The sequence below is a fragment of the Ambystoma mexicanum genome, chromosome 2p (assembly GCF_040938575.1).
Source record: "Ambystoma mexicanum isolate Mex_15411 chromosome 2p, UKY_AmexF1_1, whole genome shotgun sequence".
Taxonomy (NCBI): Eukaryota; Metazoa; Chordata; class Amphibia; order Caudata; family Ambystomatidae; genus Ambystoma; species Ambystoma mexicanum.
The window spans coordinates 818,109,896-818,136,101 of NC_090923.1; the positions used below are offsets into that span (position 1 = coordinate 818,109,896).

The 26,206-nt window shown below is 41.3% G+C and overlaps 1 protein-coding gene across 8 annotated transcripts in view; it reads right to left on the reverse strand.

The window, feature by feature from the left end:
• Nucleotides 1-393: 393 nt before the first annotated feature.
• C2PH14orf132 (chromosome 2p C14orf132 homolog) overlaps nt 394-26,206 on the reverse strand; it is a 275,910-nt gene continuing 250,097 nt past the window's right edge. For 5 of the 8 annotated variants that reach the window (XM_069644513.1, XM_069644509.1, XM_069644510.1 and 2 more), the window contains one exon: nt 394-8,361. In XM_069644513.1, coding sequence (XP_069500614.1) covers nt 8,146-8,361 — 216 coding nt within the window. In that variant the 3' untranslated portion in view covers nt 394-8,145. The remainder of the gene's footprint in view (nt 8,362-26,206) is intronic. The other 3 variants (XR_011302028.1, XR_011302031.1, XR_011302033.1) reach the window with 1 other exon arrangement.

A 26,206-nucleotide genomic window follows, 5' to 3' on the forward strand; every position in this document is an offset into this window, starting at 1 on the left:
GATGAGATCGGTTGAACATCCTGGTGCTGTTTTGATTTGAAAAGACTTCCTTCCTTTTACAGATAGAAGTCTAAATAAAATGTCAACATGGTTATGCTTACAGGTTTATAGTGATTGCATCGAATGCCAAAGCATTGAATGCCTTAGCATCTAAAAAAAGCAACGCAAAAAAGCATCAAATGCATTTTTTTGTTCATTTTTTTTAATGGGGTGGCCCCAACCCCCATTTTCTTACCCGTTAAACCTATTATAATTAAAATAAAACCTTTACCTTTGAATAAAATGCATTTGATTTTTTTTCAATGCTTTTTTTCAATGCGTTTGGCATTCAATGCTTTGTATTCGATGCAATGACTGGATACCTCCTTACAACATGCTATAAATCTGCAGAAAGACTTTTAATTTCATTTCGTGTTTATTTCGGAAAACGTATTCCATAAAACATTTAACACAATAAAACATATGACCGTATCAAAGATCTAGAGTACAAAAAAGTTAAAGTCCACGAAAGTGCAGGGTGCACGATTACAACATTTTTTTCACCATCCTCGTCCTTGTGGTTTTGTTCAAAGAATAGGCATTAAATATACAATCATATGTAATGGGATTGATTTCACTTTACCTTAGCTGATACATTTCATTTCTATGTCGTTCAGCTGCCGAAACAAATCTGGTCAAGGACCAAGAGGAAAATGTCCTTAAACTAATATGGTCAAATGAAAATCAACTAAATGAATACAATGTTGAAATATTTGGGCATCTCTATGTACAGACGCGAGCCTCCGTGTACACTAAAATAATATACACTTCTGATACTCTTAAGCAAAGCACTCATAGTCACCTATCGAGTAGCATGGTTCACAGATACCACAATACTATCTCTTTGGAAGCTATTGTCTTACTAGCTTTAAGAATCTTTTCCTCCTATTGCAGGAGTAATATAGGAAGTTGACAACTGCATATGTGACATTGGGAAAAACATGACTTTTACACAGAATCTCGGCACTCTCCGAATCTCTACTGCCATGCTTGCAGAGGTAAGATTTTCAATTCCTTCGCCAAATTTTCGAATATACAGGGCATAGGAATATGAAGTGATGGAGGTTCTCCGCGTAATCAGGACAAAAAGGACATGTGTCTGAAATGGCGTCATTCTCTCTCGCTGTGATACTTGCAAGTGGTAAAATGCCTAGTCTTAACTTTAGGACAAGAAAACAGACCGATGGCTTCTCGTGAGCATTATATAATTTTACAGACCAATGTCGTTTTTTATCGCCATGTTGCCAAATATCTTTTTGTACCACCTACTCCTTGTAAGCAATAGTGACTTGCGCCTTACTATTCTGAGTAATTGCAGTGGGATCGGGCCAACGGTTTTCCAGATCCCACCGCCACAACCAGTGCTTGACTTGTTTAAACCAAGGAAGGCTTCCTCCCGCCTCGCAGGTTAAAACGTCTAGGGTTGCAGTTCTATAATTTAAGAGCACAGAGTTTGACCAAATATGGATCCAATAATGAATTTTGTCTCCAATTGGGTGCCAACCCAATTCCAAGTGTAGAGTAGTATTGGTGATTCGTAGGGGCAGTATAAGCTTCTTAAGTATTTTATTTTCGGCAATTACACATTTTTGGGTCTCACTGTTGCCCCATATTTCAGTGCCATAGGTAGCTCCTGCAACTGCTTGAGCGTGATATATCTCAAAAGCTGGGGCTCAGTTTCTATTCCCATACTTAGCTGAGAAAGCAGTTAAGGTTAAACCCCTTTTATCTAGCGTCAATGTAGCTTTATTGAGGTGCTGTTCCCATTTCTTCTTATGGCTAACTGTAATCCCTAGGTAATCGAAGGTGTTGACCTATTCAGTTTCAGTGTCATCTATCATGATTTTTCTTTTTCATCCCGTGTTATCTTTCTCCCACACTGCAGTACTTCTGTGTTCTCAGTTTTTATAACTAGCCCCTTTAAACCACAACATTTTACAAAGCCATTTTTCCGTTTTTTTAGGCCATAGCACTTCTGTATACATATGGTTCGATAGTTACCAAATCTAGGTGTTCCCATCTAAGTCCAACTCTTTCCCCATCATTAGTGACTTCCAGAACCTGGCTACACAGACCCTGCTATTCACAGTTGCCTTGGTTGGTTTTATTACCCGGGCAAGAATGTATCCTTTCAGTAACTGGCAAATGATCACTTTCGGTTTGCTTTGTTACCTCCGCTGAAATGACTTAATTGCAGTCTGGTAAACTCAGAACAATCCTTCGATCGATTCCCAGTAATTTCTGCAACGTCATAGCAAGCATAGTCCTGTATAGAAATCTGTGAGTGAGCCCATGTCTCTTGGAAGCAGATGGTGTTGTGTTTGTAAATAAAAATCCAGCCACTCCTGGTAACCCAGATTTTTTTAAAGATCAACAATGTTTCAAGTCTTTAGGATTAAGGCTTGAGGAACATTCGACCAGGGGTTACGCCTTGTCAAGTTGGGGGAAAGATCTTGGCACAATGATAACAAATTCTGGTCCGAAGTCTGATGCGGCCCAATACGATGGAGGTTTTGGAAGGTAAGAGGATTGTGGTCGATGGTTGCATCAGATCTTCTGCATCGGATCTCAACACAATGATCTCTAGTTGGACATGAAAGGAGGTCTATGGACAGGAGGCCTAAAACAAATGAATCATTATGGAATATCAGTTCAATGAAGTCCATATTTGGATTACCAGGGGTCTTAAGTCTTCTTGCATCTTTTAAATCTTTCCTAATTAATGAGCAGCATTCCTTCTTATGGTGTATCCAATGGATTCATGTGTTCATGAGAGAGTCTCTCCCTTCTCTCTGACAAATCTTTAAGCTAGGCATATTAACCATGTAGATGACATAGTCTTTTCTTTTTGTGTGGTAATCTTGTCCTTGTCTTGCATGGCTTTGATGGTATCCCTCTCTTAGCTTTTCCTCTTGTTTGCTCCTACTTGTCCCAACAAAGGGCCCTGGGCCCTGTGTGGACAAAGGTAGACTGTTAGGAAGGTTGAGCTTCCCCATTTCGGCTCTCAGTGACGGGGACAGTGGTTTACTGTATCTTTCTCTATGGCCTCCATTATTGCAGACTCAGGTGTGTAAGAGCTTCCCCCAAACGTGGGGATAGCTTCTCATTGTGGTATTTATTTTAGTATCCCAGAGGTTGCTTTTTTAGTTCCTGCACATCAGCTCTTCGCTATCTTATGGTGGTAGACAAAAGTTTACTTATCAAGAGGAAAGACAAATGCCAAATTGCCACCCAATGCCTTTGAATAAATGCATTGACATCATGACCTCACAGATTTTTCCCCAAACTCCAGCAGTTACTTAAAGTATTGTTGCTTTTTCCAAGATGTCTTATTGCTTTTGTAGAGACTAATATGCAGACACTTCTGCCTAATGTATATGTTCAAAATCTATCTTCTAATCTTTGCATTTGTCTGCCAACTCCACGTCTCTCCCACACACCCCCAATGCCATCTTGAATGGCCCAGGATCCTGTTTGAAATCGACTGCTTATCAGCCCCTGTTGCAACCCTGTCTGTGTACCGAAGTGCTGTGCATCCTTTAGGGTTATTGCCTACCTCATTGTGCAATTTTTACTATTTAAATAGGACTACTTACTACCAATTCATCAACCAATATGTGGCTTCACGTAGTTGCTTACTACCTTGACTAAGAGAAAGTATGTCCTGTCTCATTATCTGTTGTTTCATTTTGCCATAGTTAATTTAGGCTCTAATAACATGACTATCAGGCCAATCTCATTTCCCCCACTCATATACCTGGCTCAACCATGTACAACTGGAAGCAGACGTTCAAGGCACAGACTTTGCAGTCAAACTACTGTACTGCTCTGATGAGATATCTGTATCTGTTGAATGTTTTTCTTTGTCCAATATCTCTGTTCATATCTGCTCCCTGTGTCCATATCATCCACTGCCCATTTTATTACAAAAATAAATCTGAATTCCTTCTCAAAAGTGCTCTGAACAAAACATTGCATTTGTTTTGTAAATGTACATTCTGTTCAAGCACCACATGGAACATGGCTCTTTAATGTGGATAATCTCCCAAAATCATTAAGGGACGCAGTATCCTAAGAAGTATATTTTCTAGCAGCATGGAGCAATTCATTTTTGATATTTTGATGTCCACATTAAGAGGAGGAAAAAGGAGAAATGCTCCAATCTTTGAAATTTCTGAGGTGAGCTTGGTGTTAGAATCTTTATAGTAGACTCAGTCTTAAGATGTTTTAGATCAGTTGTCAATCATAACGTCTCAGTATAATCTAAGTTATGAAATACTTTTTGAACCACATTAACTATGAAAGGTGAGAAGAGAACATGAAATAATAAATCCCTCTAAACTAAATATATGTGAATATAAACAATTAAATATCAAATAAAAGTTTGCATTATTTATCCAATAGGAAAAGAGAAAAGCAGAAAAATGCTACAATCTTTAAATACCTCAGAAGAAATGAATAGGAGACAAATATATATACACACATAAGAAACATTTGAGGAAGGAAATTTAACAAAAGGGTTGTGACTGAACCCTACATCTCTTATATATTTATTACATAGTGTAAAATAAGTTGAGATAAGTCTGATCCATGTAAAAGAAATGTTTGCAACAAAAAAGTTCAAACATGTAGATCTTGTAATAAGTAATATGTTATAAGATATGTACTCACATTTATATAGAAAGACATTTACCCCTATGTTTGACAAGTGTAGATCCTATGCTGAAAGTAATTTTAGCTATACAAATTAATATTTATAAACTCTTGAAAATTAACTGGTATGTATGAGAGTATGGTAAGATATATGGATGTATGGGATTGCTATTTTGTTTATATTTAATTGATTGTTATGAATTTGATGTATTGTCTATTGCAATTTTGTTTTGCACATAGTCACAATATATTACATAACTATTTGTCAGACTAAATAGAAATTAGCAAATTAAGAAATTAAATGCATGATTCCCCTTCAAACATGAGAAAATGATTGTTAAGGTGAAGAGGCAGGATTAATACCACCCAAGAGCAAACAGATTATAAAACACCCTGGAAGTTGCTTTCCATGTTTTGCTATAAATTTGGGTCTGAAGGGACTGAGGCTTCTTTGCCAAGTAGGTCTAAGTGTGAGAAGCAAAAGGTCTTTAATTTGACACTGACCTCTGGCCAGTAACAATATTTCAATGCAGACTTAGTATAATGATTAAAGGTCTCAGACTGCACATACAAACTGTCTTACACAAGTGAGGCTGATTATATGGATGTATTATTTATGCACTGTATGTCTATAGGATGTCCTATGCATGATGGGGTAAATTATTTTACAGTAAAATTATTGAGTTACAGTAAAATAAAACACTAAGTGGGGCAGGGAGGAAAGTAGTATGAAGAATAGAGGAAGTCCTACATGTTGAGCCAAGAAAAGTTCTACATAAATGGCCTTTCAGGGCTTTGCGAAAAGATGTGTGGTGTAGAGAAAGCCTTGCATCTTCTGGGGGAGTTCCGTATCTTTGGGTTGGGGGCAAGAGAAGTCTTCATTAGCCATCTTGGTTTATTAGTTGTGATGTATTTCTTTTTGATTTGACAGCACTTCTAGAATCTGCTTGAAGAGAGGCAGCCAATGTATGTTGATAAGGAGAGGGATGATGTGTTTTTTTCTTTTTCACTCCAGTAATTAGCAGGATGTGCTATTTTCAATTGCCTTTAGAGGAAATAGGTAGGCTTTGAGAAGGCCAGTGAGTGCTGGGTTTTTCCAACAAAGAATAAGAGAATGAAAGCTTGGACCACTGCCGTGTAGTCTCCCGAAGGATCATGGGTTTTATTTGGCTGAGAGCTTTTGAACAAGCTAGATATAATAGCGTGAAAGCGTAGATCTCCAGGACATTGCATCTACAATTAGTGAAGGGGCGAAGTCAAGATGTTTGGAAAGCTACACTCATATTGGATGGTTGCAATGTCTGTGCTCAACGGTTTCAAGAGGAACTCAATTTTGAATGGGTCCAATTGAAAGAGGCAGGTTCCTACTATAACGAGAAAGGATTTTAGAAAAAACATGTAGTGCAATGAGAATACCCTCCTCTACAGTTGGGTTTTATCTAGTTGACTCCCTTCTCTGCCAAAGAAATCCCAGAAGCTCCACACAGAAGTTACATAGCATAGGGGATTGAGTCAAACCTTGGTCTACCACATGCAAGGGACGTGGATCCTGTAGATGCAGTTTGTATGAACTGCACGGTTGCTGCTAGAAGAGAGCCAGAACAATTCCCCTGAGTAATGTTTGTAGGAGGGTCTCCCAATCAACAATATTAAAGGTTGCAGAGAGGTTGAGCTGTTCAGGTGCATGCACGTTCCCATCATCCCATCATCCATCACATGCAGAGGCTAGTTTGCCTAGCACCTAAATGGTATCTTTCTCCATATCAATCTGTATCAGTAGGACTAGAGTACATTGCAATTGTTGATATGGCATTGGAGTTGCAGGGCCTTTGCTTTCTTACTGGGTCTTACCACAGTCAGTTGTTAGAGACTGGTCTCAAAGTGATATGGGCTATCCAAACTGCAGAGAAGGATATATTCTTACAAGAGAGGTTCTTAGCAAGCGGTGAACTAACTCTGGCAAATATTCTTACAAACCTATTAAGTCTTTGGGATAACCAGTGGATATTTAAATGGTTTCCAATTTGGATCCATCAAATGCAAATTTATCTAATGAACATCATATTGGATATCCTAAAAACCTGACCTCTAAGCAGCCATCAATAACCAAAGTTTTCCACCCCTGTTTTAAGATTAATAGGTAAATATGGGATAGGATGTCTGGCAAGGTTTAGGAGATAGCTGCACAATCCTACAAGTGGGCAATTTTGTATCCTGAAATGTAAGCTGCAGCCAGGAAATACTCCGATGTTGATGGTTGAATACCCACTGTCCACCCAGGTAAAAGACAAGGTGCAAGATCACAGATCTTCAAACTTGAAAGATTTCAGTATTTCACAACTGAGCATGAGTTCATAATGGTGCAACACTTAAATTGCCTTTGAGTGCTCTGAAATGAAATCCGATGGGGTAAAACTTGAATTCTGAGATTATCTTCCCTTTGCAGACCACTAATTTAGCGCCATCAGCAGCATATATTTGGAATTTATGTTGAAATACTTAATGAACTCTGCCAGTGGTACTATGTTGACATAGAAAAGTAGATTATGAAGACCCTACAGGGACACCACAGTTAACTGGCCTACCTTAGTATTATCAGCTTCGGTCTAGACTTCTGTACATGATCTAAGCACATTATGTTTTAAAGTGTTTTCTACCAGGATACTTACTGTGATGCCCATGATTTGTATATTCTAGCTGAAAAGATCCTTATGGATTGAGTAAATTAATTTGGTGAATTCAATGAGTGCTGCTCAAAAGCCATACTGCATTCTGCAGAAAGGTCAGGTCCAGATTTGAGATTAGTTGCAATAGCTGTTATGACAGTACATTGACAACATCACCAGGGAACAGCAGATGTCCAAACAAGAAATGCTTTGCTGTATGAAACCTTCTTTCTGAGTGAATCATAGCATGTCCCCCTTGACCATTTCCTTCTTCTATCATGTTCTGTCACAGCCAAATAAATATGTTCCAGCGTTGTCTTGTTTGTTCACTCTCTGAGAAGTTGTTAATGTCCAGTAAATATGTGTGTAAATACAAAATGCAAGTATTTTAACATCTCTTAAGAAACTGGTGTAGTACTTGAAAAAATAACAATGCGTGAAATGCTCTGCATATGGACCACAGGCCTTATTCAGCTTGAAATCTTTGAAAACATTTATCTTTCTGTTAAACAAATCTACAAACAAGTTCATAAGACTAGACGTGGGCTAAGGGTGCAAAGGGTCTCCTGCCCACCATTAACATCCAAAAAAAGAAGGGAAGGTTTAAGAATATCACAAACATGGCAGCATACATGTACGGTCTTTGGAACTACAAGAGAAGCCAGGAGGTCTGGAAGATGTTCGATTTTTTCTCCAGACATTAAGTATTTTCATCTGATTTAATGAGAGCCATTGTCCTTTCATCATTCTCTTTGCAATCAGTGTCACAGCTCTGTTGGTTGATGTGTCAGAAGGTGCAAACGCAGACTATCCCCACCACCACAATGTTCCCAACTGTTGCAATGATTGCAATCCACAGCCAGATGGCTTCGCAGGAAAGTGATTTTTTGTCTTCATCCTCTGGTCCATGGGCTCCGCTAGTGCTGAGGGTAGAGATGGAGCTGTGCAGCGAAATATTGTCATGGTACGGGGCATCCATGAATATCCCACTCATTGCCGGGAACTGTAGGAATCAAGCACAAGGAATGCATGTTAATAAATGATGTACATGCTGGATTTGCTAATACTTTTCTGTCTCTTCTCCCAAGTGATTATCCATGTTGGTTATCAATATGCACACGCAATGACGGCTGTGATTGTCAATCCTGGGTCAGAGCATGGTAGGATAATATTCTGTGCCTCTACAAGTAGACCCACATTTAATTTAATTTTCACCCAATCATTTAAATAGACAGCCTTACACATAGAGAAAATATACATGATTATACTACAGCTTTTTTTTTGTTTTTTATTGTTCATTGGTTAAAAATAAATTCAACCTTAACAATATAAATCACTACAACATTATTATTGTTTAAAAAGAAGACAAATCAAGTTACAATATTAAAACATACACTAAATCAACACCTATACTGAAAAGAAAGATCTAAATCTCATTCCATCTTAAGCTGTACAGATAATTTACCGGAGAAACCACAGTAGAAATTTTGGAGCCAGTAATACATGTTTGCCAGAAGGAATCTTGGTCAATACTCTCACATGCATCATAAATTCTTTTAAAATGCAAATATCTCCGAGATCTCAATAATGGACATTCCGCCAGCAAACGTCTCAATGTTTCAACCCTGTCTACTTGTTTGCAGAATGTGCATTGGACCTCATTGACAGATATCATATTCTTTGTATAGTATAGAGTACTTCCTTTGTCAAAAGCTGGTTCTATCTAAAGCGAATCAATACATTTCTCATATTGTTAAAGGGAACCTAACCAAATAAGAGTCCCTCTATGCTTGTGATCAAGTTTTAGGTGTGACAGAGGGGTGTAACCATGCAGTTTTTCATGTTGTGGAACCAATCTTGATCCAACAACTTACGCTTCATCCTTTTTGGATTGACTACCAAATCATCATAAGTAAGGCCAAGGCCATTCAATGTTTTTTCACTTCATGCTTTAAGTGTCTGTAGGGACTGATCTTGTTCATGATTCATAAACCTCACAAGTTCCCAATACAAGGTTTTTCTACATGGTTGCACAAGCTTCCTGAAATAAAGTTGCCTTCCAGTCTTCTTTGGTAAATTCTCTTAGCTTTATTTGCTTCTTATTAAGTTACAGTTACATGAAGACATATAGGAGAGACACTGGCTCCCATCACCCAGGCAGGGCTCTCTCTAACTGCCTGAGCTAGGAACTCTCATCACTAATATTCTCTCATTCACACAGATGCATTCTACATGACATCACAGGCTACCGCCTACATTCACAAGCACATTATTACAACACACCCACCTTTCTTCTGGAGACACTACATTCACACACGGAGCACATTACAACACATCTCCCTTTCTTCTGGAGACACTACATTCACACACGGAGCACATTACAACACATCTCCCTTACTTCTGGAGACACTACATTCACACACACAAAGCACATTACAACACATCTCCCTTACTTCTGAAGACACTACATTCACACACACAAAGCACATTACAACACATCTCCCTTTCTGTCAATATCAGCACATACAGATACCACAACAGTGCACCTTTTAAGGAGGTGTGCTACTCTAAAACACAACTATGGGAGGCATGATCCCCTTTTAGACACTTTGGAAAAACTGCTGGTGCCACTCCTCGTAGATGGGTATAAACTGTCCCGATCTACTACTATGAGACTTGCTGCTCCCACTTCTCATCAATGGCTGCAGGAGTGACCTTCCCATTACCACTATGGAAGGCATTACCCCCGTTTATAACTTGGGAAACTACATATTCCACTTCTCATTAATGGCGGCAGGCATGACCTCCCCATTAACACTATGGAAGGCATGACCACCATTTTTATAACTTGGGAAACTTCACATACCACTTCTCATGAATGGTGGCAGGCGTGACCTCCCCATTACCACTATGGAAGGCATTAACCCCTCTTGATCACCTGGGAAAACTACATATCCCACTTCTCAATAATGGCGGCAGGTGTGACCTCCCCATTACCACTTGCGGGAAGCATGACCATCCCCTTCTGCTTATGTGAGAACTTCCAATCCCACTACTAAACTGGAGCTGACATGACCCCTGAGGCATGACCTTTCTATTTACCTAGGAGGAAAATTCACTATTTCCAACCAACATCTAACGTGGGTTAGACACTATTTCCAACCAACATCTAACGTGGACAGGAGTCACAACCACTCTATCTCAGTGGGACTAACATCCCTATCGACTTAACAATAAGAAGGCACAACCTCCCTTAACTCTCTATTATGCATGTACTTAACCTATTCAGCACTTCTGCTTTTCAAATATGACATGTGCACTTCTAACAACATGTGCTAGGTTACGTTATATTAACACATTCTACATCACATTGCTAAAAGTCCATGTTTGCGCACAACCTCTATAGTTGCAAGGTTTTGTTATGTTTAACAACACACATGACATGAGCCACACACAACCGTCATTATAGCTACACATCCCGTGATATTAACTCCTAGAAGTCCATAGCCTAACAGGCTCTAAGCTGCAATTCCTCAAGATGGTTATTTTACACTTTAACCACATCTACTACTTTGCCATGCATCCCATCCTCGTCGCCAAATGAAATAAAGTTGACTTCCAGTCTTCTTTGGTAAGTTCTCTTAGCTTTATTTGCTTCTCATTAAGTTACAGTTACATGAAGACATATAGGACAGACACTGGCTCCCATCACCCAGGCAGGGCTCTCTCTAACTGCCTGAGCTAGGAACTCTCATCACTAACATTCTCACATCCACACAGATACATTCTACATGACATCACAGGCTACCGTCTACATTCACAAGTACATTACAACACTTCCCAAATAGTAATAGGAGGAGCCATTGACCCTTTACTTTGATTGAAGAAAGGCCATACTCGTGTCGGATGACTTCTACTGGTATTGAGTTTGATATACCCAGCACTTTGCGCCATATCACACCTTCAATTAGACTAACATAATCCAATGCCCATTCGCCCAGCAACTCAACACCATACAAGAGTTTGGGGCCGATCTTACTTTCCAAAAATGTGATGATCGGTTCTAGTGAGAATTTACGAAAGCGATTCTTAATGTATTTCATCTGGGGAATATAAAAATCTACTTTTGCTCTCAGGTGATTCTTGAGAGATGCCTTATCAGGAGAAATGAAAAATGGAAATCCCCCAAAAATTATGGAGTTAACTATCAATACGCGCAGGCAATGACAGGTGTGATTGTCAGTCCTGGGTCAGAGCATGGTAGGATAATATTCTGTGCCTCTACTAGTAGACCCAAATTTAATTTAATTTTTCACCCAATAATTGGAATAGAGAAAAAGATTATACAGCACCTTTTTGATTTATCACACTTCGTGCCTGGACCCTTTGGAGGACCAGGAGCTACCCCCCCCTCGACTGCAAGAGCAGTGCTCACCGGAGATGCCTAAAAAGCGCACCCTGATGGCAGGTAGGCCAACTGGCTTTTACCCCTGCATTCCGAACGCTGCAGTCTGATCTTGCGTTTTTATTCCTAAATCACCGGATCCCTGCATCAACTCGATCCTGTTCCCCTGATGCCTCTTAGCACTTGAGAATTCACTGTAATTGCCACAATTATACTTTAGTGTAAAATATTACAGTACTTGCCACGAGGCTTGAAGCCACTCCAAAATGGCCGCTTGCCATTTTTCCAAAATTCTCATTGCCTGAATAGCAACAACAGGCTAAAGAGACGTCCTGATTGGACATCTGCACCTTTATTTTGCCCAATTGAGAGCCGGCAGGCTCAAGCCAGCCCACACACCAAGGCACACAGAATAAGGCACCGCCCTGTCGAGTGACGGCAGTGACCAGGGCCGGAACCTCTGCCTGTTTGTGCCCTGCTGCCCTCCGCCTACATCGCCGACATTGAACTACTGGTAAGCCACCTCCTTCACCGGCAGGGGTGGACTGGCCTATAGGCTACTCTGGAGATTTCCCGGTTGGCCTCTGCATCCTGGGCCTCTTTTGTGTGATCATTCCACATTTTCCCAAAGGAAAAGCTTTGCTCTTGCTGAACATTTGTAATATGGGGCCACTTTGAAAGTTATTTCCAGGGCCTCTTTTGGTTCCCAGTCCACCGCTGTTCAGCGGAACCACTCTTGAGCCATCACGACGTCCCATTAATGGCCCCTCACTGACAATCCATCGTGTCAATTAACTTTAACTTGCACCTTTCACAGGTACACTCTTTTTTCCACAAACAACCAGTTGCCCTTCTAAATGCACGCAAATGCTACCCAACCTTAAACTTGCTCTATATGACCCCCAAATTCCTATTTGCTGCCCTACTACTTTGCAACAAGCAATACTGTATTATTTTTCTTTCTACTATCTTTATGTGATTCTAGTTGCTCATACACCTGCCTGGTATGGCGTTACCCATAACCTTCACCATCTGTGTGACACACGTCACTATTGCTGTCCCATAGCACTACCAATGCACCAGAATTCACCTTCTACCTAGCGTGCATAGCTTGCTCTAAAGAACACATTTTCAATGCATCTCAATTGCTTAGAAGTTGAACCTGCCACGTATCAGTTAGCATCTCAACTACTGCTACCCTGTGACCCTAGAATGCCTTTTTAACTGCACACATTGTACTGATTGAACACTTTAACAAGTGTTATTAGACTACTTCTTGTATTGCACCCTTTGTGCTGTATGCATATTTTAACTAGTGTTACAGATTGCCTTTGATTTGCACCCATTGTGCTGTATGCACATCTTAACCAGTGTTACCAGATTGCCTTTGATTTGCACCCATTGTTCTGTATGCACATCTTAACTAGTGTTACCAGATTGCCTTTGATTTGCACCCATTGTGCTGCTTGCATACTTTAACCAGTGTTATTAGACTACTTCTTGTATTGCACCCATTCTGCTGTATGCACATTTTAACTAGTGTTACCAGATTGCCTTTTATTTGCACCCATTGTGCTGCTTGCATACTTTAACTAGTGTTATTAGACTACTTCTTGTATTGCACCTATTCTGCTGTATGCACATTTTAACTAGTGTTAGCAGTTTGCCTTTGATTTGCACTCATTGTGCTGTATGCACATTTTAACTAGTGTTACCAGATTGGCTTTGAATTGTATCCGTTGTGCTGTTTGCATACTTTAACCAGTGTTACCAGACTGCCTTTTGAACTGCACCCATTGTGCTGTTTGCATACTTTAACCAGTGTTATTAGACTGCTCCCTGCACTGTACCCATTGTGCTGCATACACATTTTAACCAATGTTACCAGATTGACTCTTGCACTGCACCCATTTTGCGACTTGCTGACACTGCATTCTGTTACTCACCTGAGACCCCCTGTTCGGCTCAGCAAAGCCTCCCAGCACCACGTGCCCCTCTGACACAGCCCTCTACCAGCTATTGCAGATCCCAAGACTGCCCAATGCCTAAAGTCAGCTACCACAAATCTGCCTACCTGAGATAACTAACCGTTAGACCTGTGTGCCCTCTGGGAACAGCCCACTGCCAGACATTGAGCTGTGCTTTTAACTTAAATACATCTGATAGCAGCCTCTGCCCATTGCCCAACCTACGCTAAACTACCTGCTCTCCACTACCACCTACCACGATGTGCCTTAACAAAACCAAGATAGCATGACCGTTGTCCCTTACCACAATCAGCTTTGCTATCATTATGTCTTCCCATTAATACGCTCCTTGTCCCACCATGGATAGAAACAACAGACTTAGTGCTAGACTACCCCGCCTTTATGAGCCCATATGTCATAGCAACAAGACATTTAACCCCATCACAAACTCACCTCACAGTATACCAAGCCATATCCCAACCTAACTACACCTTGCAAGAATACCTCTCAGCCCAAACTCATTCCAATAAAAATCCAAAACACACCTAATGTAACTATATTATCTAGTGCATTGGTCAATGCCAGGTGCCTAGTGGCCCACGCCACTGAAATAGCAGACAGACTATTATCTGATAACCTTGACATTCTGGCAGTCACCGAAGCATGGCTACATCAAGCTGCAGGTCCAGCACTTTCCCTAGCTATCCCTGAAAACTACCAACTAATTAGAATGGATAGACCTAACAGCAAAGGAGGAGGCTTAGATATTATAGCAAAAATTAACCTCGCCATTAGACTACACACCTCATCTCCTCTCAAATCATGCAAACTCCTCATAGCCAAACTGCCCATCTCTAACTGCCACACACTATCTACCTAATAAACAGGCCATCAGGCCCCATTGGATCCTTTGAAGAGGAGCTATCCAGTCTCCTAGCTAATAATACGAAAGACTCGTCACATATCCTATTACTAGGCGACCTTAACCTAGGCTTTAACGGCCCTGAGGATAAAACAGCCCAATCTATAGCCACTATGCTAGCCGAACATGGCTTAAACCAAAAAAATATCACCCCAGCCCACAACAAAGGAAGGACTCTGGATTGGGTGACTACCCTGAATTGTGATACTACTATCACCAAAATTACCCCTCAACACAGGACAGACCACTACCTCATCAACTTACCTTAACTCTGAATATACAAACCAAAGAGAAAATTATGGCACCCCCCCTACCCACTAGAGCAAAAAAAAACATAACTCCAGACAATCTCCTACCACTGCCACTACCCACTATCAATGCTCTACCAAACAATCAGCATCCCGGGCTCCTAGTAGAAAGCTACAATAACGATATGAAAATGGCATTAGACACCATTGCTCCTTTAAAACTCCAAAAAGGTAAACAACAAGCCCATCCAAAAGCTTGGTTCACCCCACAGCTAAAAGAATTAAGAATGCAAAAAAGGAAACTAGAGTCTAAATGGCGCAACACCCCATCTGAAGAAAATAAACTACAACTCAGACTTTTCGCCAATAAATACAAAAAAGAAATCCTACTCACAAAAAAATATATCTTTAATGAAAGAATTTGCAACGCAAGCTCCAACACCAGAGAACTATTTACCATCCTAAGGGAACTGGAATCCCCCATACCACCACCTGACAACATTGCCAAAGACAAAAAATGGTGCACCAGCATCCAAAATGCCCTAGCAAATAAAATTAAGACACTCCAAACTAAAATTGACTTAAAAAAGACTCCCTAACGCCCAATGAAACATCACCTATCACCATCCCCATGACTACTAACTCACCCGGCATCAACCCCTTCAAATTAAAAGAAATATCCATCCTGGAAACTGAAAAGATCATCGCCTCCCTCAAACCATCCAACTTCAAGGGAGACAGTTGCCCAGCCCAGCTAATTAAGGATGCCGCAAGAGACCTAGCCCCCTTTATAAGCAAACTGATCAATGCCACTCCTCAAAAAGCAAACCCTAGACCCCACCAGTCCCACTAACTATAGACCCATCACCACGGTACCATTCCTCCTCAAGATAATAGACAGAGTAGCATACCTGCAAATCCAGTACTACTTTGAAACTAACCAACTCATAGGCACCCGTCAATCAGGATTCAGACCGCAGCACGGCACAGAAACTGCCTTAACTGATCTTAAAGTACAGATTGACGAACTCAATGACAAGAGAAACACCACCATGCTACTCCTCCTTTATCTGTCGGCAGCCTTTGACCTGGTCGATCATGCAGTGTTATGCAATCACCTGGCATCGGCTGCCCACTTTTCAAATGAGGCTATAGCCTGGATCCAATCATTTTTGGACAAACGCACAATGAGAGTCTTCTCTACATTGGCATCAGCAGACCCTATCAAAATAACCTGTGGTGTACCCCAGGGTTCTTGCAGTTCGCCAACTCTATATAATATCTTTACCAAGCCCTTATTTGACAAATTGGACAGACTCTGTGTCACCTAAACCAATTTCGGGCAATTTCGACATGGATACAGTCTTGGTAGACAAAATATATCTCATCATTCAGGCATGGATGGCCACACATGGCCATCCATGCGTGGATTATGTCTGAATGATGATAAAACCGACATCCTACTCCTCGGATCCACTGCCAACCTAAAAAAACCTAGCCCTGACTATTCAGCATTTAACATTGATGACAATATAATTACAGTCTCCAGAACAGTAAAAAAAATAGGCTTTCACCTTGACTCAGCCCTAACACTAAAGAAACAAGTTAACTCCTTTGCATCCTCCGCAGCTTACACCTGCAAGCTTATCAGGGCAAGTAGAGCCTTCCTCGCCCAAGCCAGCTGCATCATCATTGCCAACGCCCTAATACTTTCCAAACTTGACAATTGCAATGCTCTGTATTTGGGAGCTAACAAATACATCATTGACAAAATTCAAACATTACACATTAACGCCCTTATAACTGCCCTCTATCTACCTTCTAAAGAACACTTTTCTAACACTAGAAGAAAACACAAATGGCTCAAAATCTGTGACAGAATCTCACTCAAGACAGCATTGTGAGAAAAACATCTACCCACCCCACCAGAACTGCCAACTCCTACTGCCTTCAGATACCTAAATTTAGATTTAAAAAAAACAGGCGGCAGTAGCTTCCCAGTTAAAGCCGCCCAATACTGAAATGCGAATTGAATGAGAATTATAAATGAAAAGTTTGTAAAACTAAACAAAACATTTTAAATAAAAAAATATATATATATATATATATTGAAATGCCCTCCCACTTGAGATAAGAACAGACCAACCCCACTCCAGCTTTAGATGGAATATACTTGCATGGCTACACTCCAATGACCCCCAAGCCTAACCATGGACCAATCCATACCTACCAACCTGACTGTTCATATGTTTATTCTTCAGCTGAGTTATTGTTATTGTGATGTCTAGTATATGCTTTTACTTAACACTGGCATGTAACTGATGTAATGTATATAATGTATTTCCAGTATATGACTATACTGTGCCTGCAACTAAGCTTTTAAATAATCTTGTTTTCCTGTTCTCTGTAGTGCACTGTTACCTTTGGGTTTGGCGCGCCATATAAAATCAATAAACAAACAAACAAAAAAACACCTCACTCTTGATTGTTCACAGTGTTTGGATTGGAAGATTTATCTGCCACCTTTATTTTATTGGACCGAGTTTACCGTATATGCACTGGATCTGAAAATGTGTTTGAAAAAAAAACTTTGATGTAGGAATTGAAATGGTCAGGCAGCTATTTCAAAGAGCCATTTTATTCTCATTTAAAGAAGTGTGAGAAAAGAAGGAAATGCGGAACCAGTTACGGTCCACTGGGGTGGATGCTAATTGTATACCCTGGGCCCTGGCCAGTAAACCTGGGATCATAGTAAGTAATATCACTCTATGGATGGATTAAAGAGTTCCCTTTTTCCTCTCACACATCAATGTCTTCTTGGTGGCTCTGTGGACGATTGAGCACAGGCGCCTCCACATGGAAGGAGGGCGCCGAGTGGTGTCCATTCTTCACCCACAAAGTGAACCTCTGTGATCCCCTCACCTCCTAGCAGAGAATGAGGGGCTGCCCTGGAAACATGCACATACCACAGATCTCCGCAAGACCCACGGGTGCTCTACTGCAGCAGATCCCGCTCTGCATGCAATTTATACCAGGTCAAATTTCAAGTTAAACATGGACCTTTAATAAAGTATAGGATGTACAGCAGGGCAGTGGACAATCCACCAGAGTAAGGGCAAAACAACTCCTCTCTAACTGCACAAAAGTTTCCTAAACCCTCTATAAGCAACTTAGCTGCTTTCACAAACAGTGTTTAGGCAGCCATGCTCTGATACCACCCAATAAATAACCAGTGGACACCAAAAGGACCCTGCATCAATAAAGCGCTAAGTCAATCCTTTTCACTTTCAGAAACCAATTGCATCAATAGAAATACAATAGATATATCCAAATGATGACAACACATGCCATTCACTATATCTGAGGTATTTGAGATATAGTGAATGACATTTTCTAGTATAACTTGGAGATATATATATATCGTATTTCTATTGACACAAGTGGTTGCTGTAAGTGCACCCTTCCCAGCCCGCGTTGTTCTCTCCTGCTAGGCCATGTTTACCTGCCTCTCTGTTCATCCCTGACCCACTGGCAAGAGGCACTGGGCTGAGCAGGGGGCTAATGCATCCCACAGGTGACAAGCGAATGACATTGTTTATTGAACTATGTACAATTAAGAGGCTCATTGAAATATGTAAAACAAAGAAGGTACTACAACACATTTTCCTCTTTTTGACAGTTTGAGGCCTTTTCACGAGCGGTGGCTTATTCCAAACGCTCCCATCTTCAGGTTTAAGAACATACTTTCCAGCATGTACCACTTTTAAGACTTTGAGAAATGAGAAGTTCCCTTTGGCACATGCCTAGATAAGTGAACTTCGACTGAATCACCTACTTTTAAATAATTGTCCTTGCATGAAAGCTTGTTGTCAAACTAGAATTTTGCTTGAAGCTGTGCCTTTTGACCGTTACACCTTATGCCTTAATCTCTTCTCTCCATTGTCTTCACCCCTCCCATCCACCCCTGTACGCACACAGGAGTGTGGCTTGCAACCACTCAAAGCCTCCATTGGGGCAACCCCTGTGACAGAATGAGGGGCTAGCCTATGTGTTTCTAAGCATTGCATCAGCTCTGGAGCGCAGACACTAAAGCCATCTTTACAATGTACATCAACGGTCATTTGAATTTCCCTATAGCCCCATTGGATTGGTGGTGGTTCGGACTACAAATGATGTTCTTATTACCATTAATCCTTAAGTAGCTCTCCATCTCTTGTAAAAAAAAAAAAAAACCTGTACACCAAGGTCAGTCCAACGTCTTGCAGGTAGACATTCTCTTCAAAAGACTTTTTCTAAAAATGTGACAATGCTTTGGTACTCCTCCCATTCATCAAACCAATTTCAGGCCACTTGGAAGAAATATCAACAAGTGAAATAACACACTGACACCCTGGGAAACACAGTCATCCCCACAAAGTCCAAAAGTTGATCTTCTCAAAGTCCCCTCGGGGACCCCAAACAGTTTTCACCTCCTTTCAACACTCCATGGCTATCAGCACATGTCTCACAGAACTTCCCAATATCCCCCACATCCGAATCAACTTCCGGCCACCAATAATCAGCATGAAGAACTGCTTTGATCTTCGTAGCCCCCTGATGACCTTCAGGGGCAAGCTCCAAAAGTTTCTTTTTTATTGCTACAGGGTGAATCAACTGGTCGCATCTCTTGGTAAAGCGCTGCTGAGGCCCCAGTTCATCGTGTATCGTATCTCTTTTTGAAGTCCATCATGAGTGGCCTCACACAACTGAAACCAGTAAATAGCCCAGACCACGGCGAAGCAGAGCCACGCGCAGTCAGGTAGAGGAGGGTGGCCTGACAGTTTTCTCTGCAATGATGGCCACATTGCAGAGAAACACGCAGCGCTTCAAGTGGGCTCAATGGATAATTAGCCAAGCGCACAGCGAAGCACGACTACACAGAGTTGGGCAGTCAGGCAGTCAGATAGCCTGGCAGGTACTTATTTGGAGGGTGAGTACCAATCCTGTACTCCTATATTAATTAATTTGACTACGCTGTGTGCACCCACATCCAGGCAAAGCTTCCACTTTCTATCTTTTTATGTGTTCTTAGAAGCAGTGGTAGTGACTGTGGGCAGTCTGCCTTTGAGCCACCTCCATGATCACTGTCCCTGGGAATAAACCAAGAAAAGGTTGCCGTAAACCAGCTAATGGAAACCGCAATCAAAGTATTTTTGACTCCTACCACAGAGAAGACAAGAATGTTAGCGACTGAGAGAGCACATCTTCTGGAATCTAACAAATCTGTGGGATGTAGTCAAGTCCCTTCTGTGGAGTAAATTGATCTTCACAATAACCTTAATGTGCACATTTCTCTTGCGTCCTAGGTTGCGTGTGCATCAGCTACGTGTGACGCTTTATTATGTGCTTCGTCTTCATCCGAAGGTGTTCTTTCCAATCAGGACCAGCAAACGGGTAAATAATGTTCCTTATCAGAGCTGGCCGGGCAAAACATCATTACAGCCTCTCCATGCCATGCAATAATGTCAATTTGCTGGGAGCTGCTATGCCTCTACCTACACTTATGAATGCTATTTATCAAATTACAGAGGTGATTGCCTCTAATGGCGCTGATGGGGCAGGAAATAATAATAATAAGGCTATTGATTCTATGGTCTTAGATTCAGTAGCCGGCTTGTCAGAGGAGCTTCACAATGTTTCGTTAAAACGGAAAATCCAACTGGTGATGGACTTTTTATGTAATTTAAAACAGAGGTTTTTAATACATTGCTTATTATGGATGATCTTTGAAGAGATTTAGAGAATGAGACACTCTCCCTCGCTTCATGCATCAGCTGCCCCAGAATGTGACAAACCAATCTATGAGGACTGATGATCTGGGAAAGAAGAGTGACTCCACAACATTAACAGTAATGCCTTTGCTAGTGCATGCAGCAGAGTCTGATAGTGCAACCAAGGGAGAAGCAGAACTCTGACACTACTAAGGGCCCTGCTGACGTCTGTGCTTCTAAAGGGCTGTCATGAGGACCTGATGTGAATAGGTTCATGAAGGGTAATTTGAGTCATGAAGTGCTCGATTTGTTCCCGATTGCAGCTCTATTAGTTGGAGTAATTGTGGACTGATTATTGAATCTATCTGGACGCATCGAGAGGGACTTGATACACATTAGCTGCAAGCTAATTCTGTCATAGCGACCCGTGTCGCTACCCCGGTTATAGCAGTGGCATACCCATCAAGAACACTGGTCCTTCACTTATGTGTCTTTCCTGGAATATTGTTTGTTTGTTTGTTTGTTTATTTGTTTGGTAATGCGCACCAAGCCCTTAGACGGGCGCAACAGAAACAAGAAATCTTAAAACTTAGTTACAGTACAAGGTAGCAATACATAGAGCAGTGATTGCAGTAGGAGCAAAAATACAGGTACAAGATACATTAAATATGAAGCAATGGTCTTGGTAAGTCAAGGAGGCATTATCGTGAGTAACAATATATGCACACATACATACACAGATATGTATATACAACCTTACATGTCTACGTTAACGTCTATCCATGGTGCATGCAAATATGACAGAACAGACGACCATGCGTGTATAGTTAACCAATCTACAGTGTAGTTTGAGGGAACAAAGGGTCGTGTAGGGGCTGGAGAGGTAGAAGTGTAGTTCGGCAGTTAGGTGTCGTTAGTGTGTAGCCAATTGAGTATCTTATGTCTGAACATAGGGTAGGGTTGTTCTAGTCTGAGGTCAACTGGTAATTTGTTCCAACATTGTGCTGCTTTAACAGGGAAACTGGTTCCTCCTGCTGTCGAGCGTTTGAACCTAGGAATCTCTAACATAAATGAGTTAGCAGATCTCGTAGGGCGGGTAGCTGTCCTCCTGGTAATTTTATCCATAAGGTATGGGGGTGCTAGGTTATTCAGGCATTTGAAGGTGAGGGATGCTGTTTTGAGGATAATTCTGTCTGTTATTTTCAGCCAGTTAACCTCCTTTCTGAATTCGGTAATATGCTCTCTGTAAGGGATGTTCAATGCTGCCCTCCGGGCGTTATTCTGCAGTCTTTGGATTTTGTCTGTAATGTATTTGTTGGCTCCCGAGTACAGGGCATTACAGTAATCTAATCTTGACATGATAAGAGCGTTGGCTAGTGTGGTGCAGCTCGCTCTCGAGAGGTATGGTCTGGAAGCTCTGATGAGTTTGCAAGTGTACGTTGTGGATGAGGCAAGGGAATTGACTTGCTCTTTAAGAAGAGTGAGAGAGGAGTCTAAGTAGAATCCTAAAGTTTTAACTACAGACATCACCTTGATAAGGTTGTTATCAATGTTGAAGGATGTGTAGTTTGGGCTGAGTTTTTGGATATTAACTTCAGAACCTAAGATTAGTAATTCTGTTTTTTTGTCATTCAGGCAGAGGCCATGGGATGCCATCGATGCCTGAATGAGGGTGTATATTTTGTTCACCAAGGCTGGGTCAGTCTGGAAGTTGCCCGAAAGGGGTATGAGGATCTGTGTGTCATCTGCATAATTAGTGTAGGTGACACCCAGTCTATCCAACTTTTCAAACAGAGGCTTGGTGAAGATATTATACATAGTAGGGGAGACGCAGGAACCATGTGGGACCCCGCAGGTTATTTTAATGGGGTCGGCAGAGGCTGACGTAGAGAAGACTCTCATGGTCTGGTTAGCTAAGAAGGATTGGACCCAAGCTATAGCATCTTTGGTGAAGTTGGCGACAGATTGGAGGTGGTTGCATAACACTGCATGGTCCATCAAATTGGACGCTGCCGAGTCCAGTAGGAGTAGCACAGCTATTTTTCCATTATCCTTTAGTTCTTCAATTTGTGTCTTAAGGTCTAACAGCGCTGTTTCAGTGCCATGGAGAGGGCGGAAACCCGATTGTCGTGAGCCAAGTAGGTGGTTGGCTTCTAGATAGTCCTGAATTTGTATGTAAGCAACACTATCTAAAATTTCAAGTAGAAATGGCATCGTGGTGATGGGTCTGTAATTGGTAGGGATAGATGGGTCCAGAGTTTGTTTTTTAAGTAATGGTAGAACCCAGGATTCTTTAAGATTGGCTGGTACTGTATTAGTTTTAAATGAGGAGTTTATCAACTTGGAGATAAAAGGGGCTAGGTCTCTAGCTGCATCCTTTATTATCTGTGCTGGGCACGTGTCGCCTTTACAGTTAGAAGGTTTGAGGGAGAGTATTATTTTTTCTGTTTCAATTATGGGGATAGTCTTGAATCTAAAGGGTGTGGTTGTCCTAGTCAGCGAAGGTTGACTAGTTTGTTGGTCAGCGAAAGGGAAAAACTGTGCGAGGGAAAACTGGCAGATCCTGATATTGTAAGGTATTTGGAGAAGTACTGTATTATTCTCCTACAGGAAACTTGGTCACATAATGATATCAGCATGGATGGTTGCACATTCTACCAAATTAAAGCAAACAAGACAACCAGGGGCAGAGACGGTGGAGGGCTGGCAATCTTCATAAGATTGTCTAACTGCCTGACTGTTAATTGGTCTTCCATTTGTATTTCGTGGCCAGGGGGGCTTTTCATGACATCCATTTTTATAATAACCCCCAGAGGTTGGAGAATTCCTCAAGTCTGGAAATGGTTAAAGGGTTAATGGATTAAAAACTTCTTTAAAAAAGAGGGAATGTCTGACTGGGTTATATTGGGTGGAGGTTTTAATGCACAATTTGGCACTGGATGACCTTTTTGAATAACATGAGGATTCCCTTTTCAGTATATCACAAGCCTGTATGATGGATATCCATACTTGGTCAAATGTGTTGACTGTTGTATGCATGGTTAATAGAATGGGGTCTTTGAGGTGTCAATGGTCATTTTCCCCAGGACATTCCTAGAAAGTATACCTTCCAGGGCATTCAGGGAGAGTACCACCATTGATTACTTCTTTGTCCATTTAGTAAAATTGCGCCACGTAGAAGAGTTTTATGTTGTAGAAGAGTTTTGCAGCTTTCATCACCCCATAGGCTTAAGGATTACATTCTAGCGTGCGGAAGTAAAAAGTAATAGTTTTGCACATTTAATGTTCTAACAATCTCTTGATGCAGAAGAGGAAGTTGGCAGGCTATAGATGACTCTTTTATTAAAGAAAGGATTTTGAAACAAAGTTTGAACTTGTTTATAAATGTATTCAATGCTGAGGGTGATCCGCATAGGATGTTAGCCATTTATGACTCGATGATGCAACTGATTTCTGAATATTTTGTTAAAAACTACTTTTCTTCTGCATCCCCTCAATGTAAGAGGCCAGTTTAATGGAGAATGGAGAAAGCGTTTACTCATATTGCAAAAACAGACAGATAGAAAGGATATTGCTCATGCAAGAGCTATTTACAAAGAGATTTACATATTACACCATGCGCAAAGTCCTGTAATATTCACAAATGTAGTTATATTAAATGGATCAAAAAGAGTCCAATATGCCCAGACAGGTTAGTGAGCACCGTGACCGCTCTATCTCTTACATATACACTCCTACTAATATGGTGTATGATATGGTTCTTGTGTACCAATGTATACAATAAGCTTATGACATATTTCCTGGTGTCGAACCCATTAAGTCTAATATTCACATATACGTCTAATATTCGTACTTTAAGTCCCTCGGCTATTAAATCATTGCCCTAATGTCAATACGTCTGGTAATGACGTTTGTATCAGATATGCACAGATTGAGTACATGATATATATATGTTAAACACAGTTTGAGTGGCTTCGCTTTCAAAACATTGACCTAGTGCCTTAAGATAAAAAATGTTCACCTTATGCCAGCATGTGTTTTGACCATACTAGAGGTCTTTATCAAGGCTGGGCCGTTACCATGTACATCATAAACTCAAAATAAGACTTATTACAGTATTAAATCAGAATCAAATTAGAACACAAACTCCTAACTGTAGTGAGCATGTTAGGGCTCAGTTAGACTTGTAATGTTATCTGCATTGAGTGGTTAGAGTGCTGATGAAGATGATAGTACTTCACAATCACTTCATATATGTAGACCTATAGAGTTAAGTGTTAATTCCATTCTTGCTTGAAATCTTTAATATCACAGTAACTGGTTATGAGCAATTTCGGCAACTGGATCAGTAATCTCACTTTAGTTGAGGTTTTGTGCAGGGCTGGGGACCAACGAACATGCCCTCAACCTTTATTTAATTAATACAAATTCTCAGTATATCAAGCACAAGCTCGTCTATCTTCCTTTTATAGATTTGTTGATGAAAAATAAGTAACAAGGAATGGTCATTTATGTACCCCCGTGTTATAATGTCGCTGAGGGTCATTATGACACTGGTGGTAAATACCGGCACGGCTGCCGCCAGAGTCATGAATTTTCCGGCACCCGGGAATGGGAAATTACCGGGGCATTGCTGCCCCGCCGGACCAGGTAATCGCCCATTCCCAGGCGCAAGAATATATATTACTCCCCATTCCCATTTGAGTCCCCATTGGGTTTGGAGCCATAATTAGGCACCCCTTCAGAACCTCACACATGATTCGACCCCCCAAACCGCTGCCATGGTCCCAGGAAGACGAAGATGCCCTTGTCACCACTAAGCAGGAGCTCGCTCTGGCTTTTGGTCTGCTGGATTATAGCAAGTCCTTTGGCTTATTTTGCGATGAGCGAAATGGGTTTGATCTAGGTGAGTTGATCCAGTTACACAGTGATAAGCATCAACCTGTTTCCGACCATTTTGTAGCTCTGGACTCCATGGCAGTGGGGCTCCCAGCTTGTCTGCGGTCTGTCACTGCTGTTGCCCTATTGATCGAGAAAACTGATTCTGAGGTTCAAGGACACCCTGTCACTATTTCTGTCTCCCATGGCATATTGTCATTATTGCTGAAAGCAAAAACATAACACATGTCAAACTCCCGCCTTACGAGGTATGAAAAACAACTTATTTCTGCTGCCAATGTGACCCTAAGCCGCTGCCCAGACATTAACCCTGAATCATTGTTACCAACCCCTGAAGAGGGAGAGCTGCATGACTGTCAGATGGTTGTGGAAACATTGTTTTCCCCTCGCATTGTCTAGATTGATGTACCTCTGCTGAACCCAGATCTCATTCTCTTCGTGGATGGGTCTTGCAACAGTGTCCCACAGACTGGAAAGCTGGTTTCGGGATATGCCATGTATACCCCGCACTCAGTCCTAGAAGCATACAGATTTCCCATGGCCAAACCAGCACAAGTCGCAGAGCTCGTGGCCCTCACATGTGCGTGTGCTCTGGCTCAGGGTAGATCAGTTACTATCTACACCGACTCCAGGTACACCAACTTGGTGACCCATGTC